The following is an 8,551-nucleotide window of genomic DNA, read 5'->3' on the forward strand; positions in this document are numbered from 1 at the left end:
ATTGGATTGGAGCAGAAGCTGTGTTCCACTCACCAGAAGTCTTAAGATCCTGTGGCAGGTGTTGTGGGTAGTTGGCGAGTGTCAGCCGACCCTGCGCCCTAGCTACCCCGCTCTAATTGATATCTTAAAGTGCTATCTAATGTTGTCTTTGTTTCTCTCAGGTTTTAATTTGCATGTAAATAGGCTAACTGTAAGTATTTTCTAGTAAGATTGCATATAAAAGAGATGGCTCCAAACACTAGCATTTTAAAAATTGGTTTCTCTCAAGAAACAGTGAAAATAAGCACAATGAAAATGTCTCCTGTTTTAGCAAGCCTGTCGCTGTAGGTACAGGTAAATCACAGGTAGAGCTGACTTGACTGAGCAGGTGGATTTTGCATGGAAAGACTCCATATGAGACTTAGTAACAAGTGGGTCTGTTTCAGTAACTTCTTACATTCTTTTAATCCTCACATTCCTGTGCCAGGAAAACGGACACAAATGAGTCGCCTTTTTTGATTACTGAATTTAGCTAATAATTACTGTGTGTACTGGCTGGTTTTGTGTGTCAACTTGACACAAGTTGGAGTCATCAGAGAGGAAGAAGCCTCAGTTGAGAAAATGCTTCTATGAGATCTAACTGTACGGCACTTATTAATTAGTAATCAATGGGGTTGGACCCAGCTCATGACAGATGCTGCCATCCCTGCACTGGTGGTCCTAGGTTCGATAAAAAAGCAGGCTGAGCAAAACCATGGGAAGCAACACCCTTCCATGGCCTCTGCATCACCTTCTGCCTCTAGGTCCTGGCCCTGTTTGAGTTCTGTCCTGACTTCCTCCAGTGATGGGCTGTGATCTGAAAGTGTGAACCACATAAACCCTTTCCTCCCCAACTTGCTTGTTGGTCACAGTGTTTTGCCCCAGCAACAGAAACACTAACTGTGAGATAGATCATGTATTTAACAGCTTAGCTAAGACACTGTGAGATAGCTTGTGTATCTAATGACTTAACTAAGACACTGTGGGATAGCTTAAGTGTTTAACAGCTTAACTAAGACACTGTGAGATAGTTCCTAACTTGAGATCACAGAAGCTCAACTTGTCTTGGCCCCAATTTGCAGAGAAAAGAAGCAGATTGCTCCCCCACCGCGACTTAGCCTCAAACATTCAACAGTCAAAAGTCCAAAGATATTTTGGCGAAGTTCTAATAAAAGGCGGACTTTCCAGATGTACCTTTTAGTCAGCAGCCACTAGAATAAGGTCTGTGAGATGATCCGATGTGTCCTGCCCTGCAGGTCTTTCTAGAAACTCCTAGAGGCAACTTACAGCTGGTCCTGTATTTATAAGGAACTGTAGAAACAGAGGGAGCCTTAAGACTCAGAAATGAAGGGTGCATGAGGAGACTCTGGATAGCTGCGGCCTTCTTTCCAAGCGCATGGTCCGCGCGCTGTGTTTGTTTGTTTGTTTGTTTTGTTTTGAGACAGGGAGTCTCTGTGTAGCCCTGGCTGTGCTGGAACTCATTCTGTAAACAAGGCTGGCCTCAGAAATCCACCTGCCTCTGCCTTCCAAGTGCTGGGATTAAAGGTGTGCACCACCACTGCCCGGCTACTTTCTCTAATTTTTTTAATGCTTATTCTATTTTGTTCAAGTTTACCTCTTATTCTGCTCCAAACCTCTCAGACCCTCCATCCTTCAATCTTCCTTCTAATTGCATGTTCTTTAAGAAAAGTAGACCTACTGAGTACAATTCGTGTTCACTCAAATGCATGTGTGCTGTCCACTGCAGCATGGCCAGCCTACCGGGGGCCCCACTCCTGAAGAATACGAACTTGCTCTATTCTGGTAGCTATCAACCGCCTGTGGCTTCTTAACTAGAAGTGGGGCCTTGTGAGACCCCATCCATGTTGGAATGTTGAGTAGATTGGTCCTGTGCTAGCAACCACAGCTCCTGGGTCTGTCACCTCCAGAAGGCACTGTTTTACAGCAATCTTCCCTGACCTCTATTTTTTAATCATATTTCCACTGTCTCTTCTGAGGTGTTCTCCAAGAAAAGCCACTTAGAAGATGTTCTTTCAGTTAAAAGCAATCTGGGAGGAAGTTTTCGGTGGTGTGAATTTTAATATCAACTTTTCTTTGGTTGGTAGGGATCACTTTGGATGGAAAGAAGGTCTTGGTCATAGGGGCTCACGGGCCCCTGGAAGCTGCCCTGCAGTGTCTTTTCCAGAGAAAAGGATCTATGACAATGAGCTGCCCCTGGGCAATACCTCAGCTTCCAGACAAGGTAGGTCTCTCGTGGGACTCTACGACCTTGGCATTCTACATTAGAGAAGAGGGAAGGCTGGGGTGTATAAAGTGAGCACTGAACAGGAAGTTAGAGGTAGAGGTAGATCTTGAAGGAGGAAGACAGTAAAAAGCAAAGTCTGTTATTGTGGCTCATTTCTACAGTCGAGGCAGGGGCATAACAAAAAGAGCAGAGAGAGTAAATGCTCAGATCCTTGCTTGCTAGCTTTCTCTTCTTACACTCTTCCCTTCTGCTCTGCCTAGGGAATGGAGCCACCTATGATGGGCTGAGTCTTCATACACTAAGACTACATTAAAAAGCAGCAAAAGGGTGGTCACAAATTAGGGGTAGTTACAGCAAACAGTTAGTTAGTGGTTGCTGTCTGGTAAAAGGCTTAGAAATCAATAAGACAGTACCAATCTATAGAAGAACAGCAGATGGCTGTTTATAGGCATCTGGTGATAGCTGCCTAGCTCCTTATGCTCATCAGCCACGCTAGCGATAAGTAGTAGCAAGTATTGGTGTTGGCAAGTCTGTGTGAACACAAGAACTGACATATCACCGTAAAGATTTCAAAGAGAAATAAGCTTTTTAAAACGTCCTTTAATAGAGTTTAAGGTACTTTTTTGACCCTGACATTTTCCTGTCTGAAAATGTCATAGAAAAATTCTTAGACATATAAACAAGAAGCCATAGTCAAGGGTTTGGGGAGCTAGCTTAATAGTTAACAGTTGTGTAGTGTGCACTGACCCTAGAGCAGCATGTTTACTACACCAAATAGGAAATCTGAAAGCACACCCAGGGGCAAGAGGAGAAAGGAGGGGCCCAAGGGGACTGCTTCCTTTTCCTTTTAATATTAAACTTACTCTTGTTTGTTCTTCTGTATTGAAAGCTCAGCTCTCAGGTTGGAGAGGTGGCTCAGTGGGTAGGATCCATTGCTAAGCATGCATGAGGGGCTAAGTTCCAAGTTTCAGGACTCACTTAAAAATCTGGGCATGATCCTATACACCCATCACCCCAGCGCTGTGGTGGTAGAAACAAGAGGGTCCTGCAGCCTAGCTGCAGCTTCATAGAGAGACCCCGTCTGAAGGGAATAAGGAGGAGCAGGATGGAGTGGGACAGCTATCCAGTGTCCCCCTCTGGCTCCAAGTGTACACAGCTGTGTGGTTGAGCCCGCATGCACACACACACACACACACACACACACACACACACACACACATACACACCACTCATCCTAGAGTACCAGAGAAAGGAATGGCATAACAGTTCTGTGGGAATTTCTGTAGTCCTTCACTTGGCACCGAGAGTGAGGAAGGGAGAGAAAAGCGTGGGAGGGAGGGCTGGATGAGCTGCACCCCTGAGGACTGCGCCCCTTCTCTTGCTCTCCACCTCCATCTCTGTTCCTCCCAGAGTCAGTCGGGTACTCACCCCAGGGGAATCATTGCTGAGCATGCTTCCCCAGGTTACATGATGGCCAGGGGAGACAGTCAAGTCAGTGGACGGCACTTACCAGACTACCTGGCTTATAATTAGGGCTCAGAGGGTTGAAACAATCTATCTTTTAATCTCCTATTTTCTTTCCTGTCTCCTTCCTTGACTTAGAGAGTTCCATGTGTAGTACCTTTAATATTTAATGTTTATGTTTTTTTGCTTGTTTATACTGAAGGAAAATGCTGAGTGGTTTTTGCATAAGTTTGTCTATGTCTGGGTTGGGTGAACTTTAATGAAATAATATCTATTATAAAGGAAAATAAGGGAGATATGTAGCTCAGTTGGTAGAGGGCTAGCCTTAGCATACACAAAGGCCTGGATCCAGTCCCCAGTGTAACATGCCTAAGTGGTGCTGGCCTGCCTGCAATTCTGATGCTCTGGAGGTGGGAACAGGAAGATTAGACTTCAAGATCAATAAGAGAAGGAGTGAAAGTGGGTCTTCGTGAGGCGCTGGAGGCTTGCTTGAGCGGGTCTCCTCAGCGGCGGCTGGAGTCGGTACATCCTTGCCCGAGCCCATCGGCCAAGGCATCTGGCAGCAAACCCCAGCTCCAGAATTTGGAAATACGGCACATCTAGTTGGCTCCAAATTGTAAACCATAGGATGAGTATTTAGTGGGCATGGGAGATTGAGAACATCCTACCACACCACAAACTTCGGTGTAGATCACTTCCTTTTCTGTGGATTGAAGCCAGAGAGCACAATGAGTACAAGAAATCCTCAAAGAAAGTGGCGTGGTGGAACCTTAAATTCTAGACAAACCCAGAAGCGAACTCGGGAAACAACTTCAACCCCTGAGGTTTCCTTGGAAACAGAACCCATAGAACTTATGGAAACTGTTGGAGATGAAATCGTGGACCTCACCTGTGAATCTTTAGAGCCCGTGGTTGTGGACCTGACTCACAATGACTCTGTTGTAATTGTTGAAGAAAGGAGAAGGCCAAGGAGAAATGGGAGGAGGTTGCGCCAAGACCATGCTGACATCTGTGTGGTGAGCAGTGATGATGAGGAACTATCTAGGGACAAAGATGTGTACATAACTACCCATACTCCTCGAAGCACCAAGGATGATGGAGCTACTGGACCCAGGCCCTCAGGTACCCTCAGTTGTCCGATCTGCATGGATGGATACACTGAGATTGTGTAGAATGGGCGTCTCATTGTTTCTACAGAATGTGGCCACGTCTTCTGTAGCCAGTGCCTCCGTGAGTCCCTTAAGAATGCTAACACTTGCCCAACTTGTAGGAAGAAGATCAACCATAAGCAGTACCACCCCATTTATATATGAAGTGTTCACAACTGCTCAGGATAGACCAATGGACAGACAGCCAGGCTGGCTTTTCTGCATGGTATCTGCCTCCAGTTTCCTGAGCTCAAAAAGACTTTCAAAAATCAATGTCTGATGTAAACTGGTCTTTTGTTTCCCAACCCCTTAGACCTTTTGTTATCTCATTTGATGCTATGGAGCACCGTCCAGAGATCCTCCCAGATCAGATCAGCATCTCTGCCCCTTTGGGTGGTCTGAGCCCAGAGTGGGAAAAAAGGAGTCGGGCATATTGGAGTTGAGCATCATGGCTCCAGCCTCTTTATGGAGCTTACATGTTGGCCAAGAAGTTTCCCTGTTGGGGAAGTTTGCCGCAGCTCTTGTGTGTGCAGAACCTTCCCAAGGCACCTGTCAGTTAGCTATTCTGCCTGCCAAACAGTGACCTGGCCAGACAGCCCGAAGAGCCCAAGGATACCAGTGCATAAACTGCCCACGAAAAGCCTAACTGGTGGACTTTTAGTTTTCCTTCCCATGAGAGCAGAGGTGACCTATGACTCTGCCTGAAACTCATCATTGGTGTGCTGTGTTTTCTGCAAATCAAGTGACTCTGCAGGGCAATCCTGTTTCCTAAGAATAAGAAAGTGCAATAAAACCCGTTCTTCGCCTGCTCTTCAGCAATCTGGAAGATGTAGCACTGCTGGTATCCTCAGCCCAGTGTTGCCATGGGAGCAGTGCTCATCCCACCCCATCTCTGTTCACCAACTGTTCTCAGGAACCCTACCCATGCTCCAATGTCCTTTTACTGGCACAGAACATTCAAGGCTAATAGGACAAGCAAGTGTTTGAGTGTCCCCTCTTTTCTGCTAAGATATGTCCTGCGTTGTCTACAGTGCCCTCCGACCCTCAGTTTTTCAGTTCCCACTGCCTAATGTCTGCCCAAGCATAGATAACAGGAGGTGGTAGCAGTAACAATGGCCTTATCAGCTGTTCACTAACATGCTTTTGCCCAAGCCACTGTTGCCCATGTGTCAGAGGTGTTGCCCTACTCAACCTACACTGCCCTAGCTTTCCCTTGAATAGATAGGCATTTCCAAAGCTGCTTGCTCTCCTAGCCAGTTGAGCTTTGATCCTCTGGACTTTTGACTGCTCAGTAGGTTTTGGTCAGCAAAGCATGGTGCCTCTTCCAGTGGGACCACATAACAATGTCTACTCCACTATATATATATATATATATATATATATATATATATATATATATATATATGTGGGAGACTCAAGTGCTCATGGAGACCAGACGAGGGCGCTGTGTCCTCTTGGACTGGAGTTACCGAGGGTTGTGAATCTCCATGTGGGTCCTGAGACTCTTGAACCCAGGATCTTTAGAAAAGCAGCCAGCAGTCCTAACTACTAAACCATCCTTCCAACTCCAAGCATTTGGGTTCTGTTCTGTTCTGTTTTGTTTAAGAAGTATTTATGTATTTTATGTATATGAGTGTACTGTAGCATCTTCAAACACACCAGAAGAGGGCATAGGATCCCATTACTGATGGTTGTGAGCCACCATGTGGTTGCTGGGAATTGAATTCAGGACCTCTGGAAGTACAGTCAGTGTGTCTAACCACTGAGCCATCTCTCCAGTCCCGCATTTGTTTCTTTATCTTAAGAAACTGATTTAAAATCAGGTATGGCCCCCTTGGCCTGTTTTCTTAATCTGGACATTCGATTTGTGTAGTGAGTGGTTCCGTCAAATGCAGCAGGGACGGCAGAGTCTTGATTGGAAGTTCTAGCTCACTGTGTCAGTTACCGGGATCAGTGGCGCCTGCCAGTATTCAGTGGGAAATGCCACAGCAAGCTCTTGGAGTTATAGATGGCACCATCCTGAGTGGTACAGTGAACCCCTGAACCTCCCGTGCTTTCACTCTTGCACCCCACCCGAGGTGAATTATCTCTGGCATAGCTTCACACTGTGAGCCTACCCACCTGTTTGTCATTCAGAGGCTCTGTTGGGTCAGATCTACTATAGCAATGTGATAGCTAACCATTGCTTTAATTGATAAGGACCCTAAGACATGAGAGTGGTCAAGGTGGTAATTTGGATCTAGCAGAGAAGCCCAAAGAGAAACTCTAAACGGCTTCCTTTGTGTGAAAAAGTGCAGTTATACGTGTGCCTGTATACCACGGTCTACGTACCATGGACTGTATACCCATGTCTAAATGTAATTAGTATAATCTGGCTTCCGGAACCGGCCAGGGGTCTTGGAATATCCTCTTGTCCCAGAATAATGAGTACTGCTACAGCTGAATGATATCTAAAATTACATATTACTTGTTCTAAGGGGTAGGGAGTAAGGGGCAGGTTAGAGAGCCCTACACGGAGGGCAGGGGTCTTGCTGCTTTTAAGACAGGAATGTGCTCTTTGACACACGTGGAAGAAACCTGTGTGTGTTTTCAGTAGTCGCCACACGGGGGCAGCCTACTCAAGAAAATTCAAGAACAATTGACTTGCCTCGCCTTGACCCTCCCTTTCTTGTAGACTCAAACCTTGTGCTTGCTTAGCTTGGCTATGACTGAGTTACAGCCCCTATTTTGCATGCTAAGACCTAGAGTTTCTGGTTTGGAAGCAGTCGTGGAAGAGGAAAATAAGCCTTGGCCAGTGTTGGACAGCTGCGGCAGGCAGAGAAGATGCCTTCCCCACAGTTCAATGTTTTCACAGCTGGCCACACACTTTGGCTGGTTGTATCCATATTTTTTGAAAAACAAAGACATTTTTAAAAGTCCTTTTTTATTATGAAAGTAAATCACCTAGAGGCTTCTGTGGAGCATAGCTCATCCCGACTCTGAGGAGGATTCCAGAGCAGTGGTTTTTCTGGAGAATCTGGAGACGGTGAACATTCCGGTTTCTGCATATCTCAGAAGCTTCTGTTCCGTAATTGCTATGCATTTTCCTCCTTTTTCCTTCACGTGACGGCAGAATCGTGGAGAATCAGAAACACTTGATTTTAGCCTAGAGGCCGCATGTGTGTTAATGTGTATGAGTGCATGTGTGTGTGTGTGTGTGTGTGTGTGTGTGTGGGTGGGTGGGTGTGCAGACTAGAGTACAACCTTAGGTGTTATCCTTACAAGCCATCTGCCCTATGAGATGGGGTCTGTCACTGACCTGGAATTCACCAAATAATCTGTTCTGGCTGATCATTGAGTTCCTGGGGAGTCTGTCCATCTCCACCTCCTCTGTGTGGGATACAAGCACGCAGGCACCACCTTACTAGGCTCAAGTACTCAAACTTATGAGCCTGTGGGAGCCCTTCTCATTCACACCACCACAGAGGCCTTCAATAGAGCTAAGCAGAAGCCAGCACCAAGCTCTTGAACCTGAAAAACTAGAAACCAACTCAACCAATCTCCAATCTCGGGGTGTTTCGTTACAGTAACAGCAAATGAACTGGAGAATGAAACTGAAAGGTAATGCCCTGCATCCGTTCCACGCTTTCAGGTGCATTGAGCATTCCACAGATAACACAGAGCAATGGGGGGGGGG

At 46.1% G+C, this 8,551-nt stretch overlaps 1 protein-coding gene and 1 pseudogene across 4 annotated transcripts in view; both read left to right on the forward strand.

Moving 5' to 3' along the window:
• Mthfd1l (methylenetetrahydrofolate dehydrogenase (NADP+ dependent) 1 like) overlaps positions 1 to 8,551 on the forward strand; it is a 180,943-nt gene that overhangs the window by 15,071 nt on the left and 157,321 nt on the right. For all 4 annotated transcript variants that reach the window (XM_021173654.1, XM_021173653.1, XM_029482853.1 and 1 more), the window contains exon 7: positions 2,124 to 2,260. In XM_021173654.1, the coding sequence (XP_021029313.1) occupies positions 2,124 to 2,260 (137 nt within the window). The remainder of the gene's footprint in view (positions 1 to 2,123; positions 2,261 to 8,551) is intronic.
• On the forward strand, positions 4,456 to 5,169 carry LOC110302871 (annotated as a pseudogene).

Source organism: Mus caroli, chromosome 10 (genome assembly GCF_900094665.2).
Source record: "Mus caroli chromosome 10, CAROLI_EIJ_v1.1, whole genome shotgun sequence".
In the NCBI taxonomy this organism is placed as follows: Eukaryota; Metazoa; Chordata; class Mammalia; order Rodentia; family Muridae; genus Mus; species Mus caroli.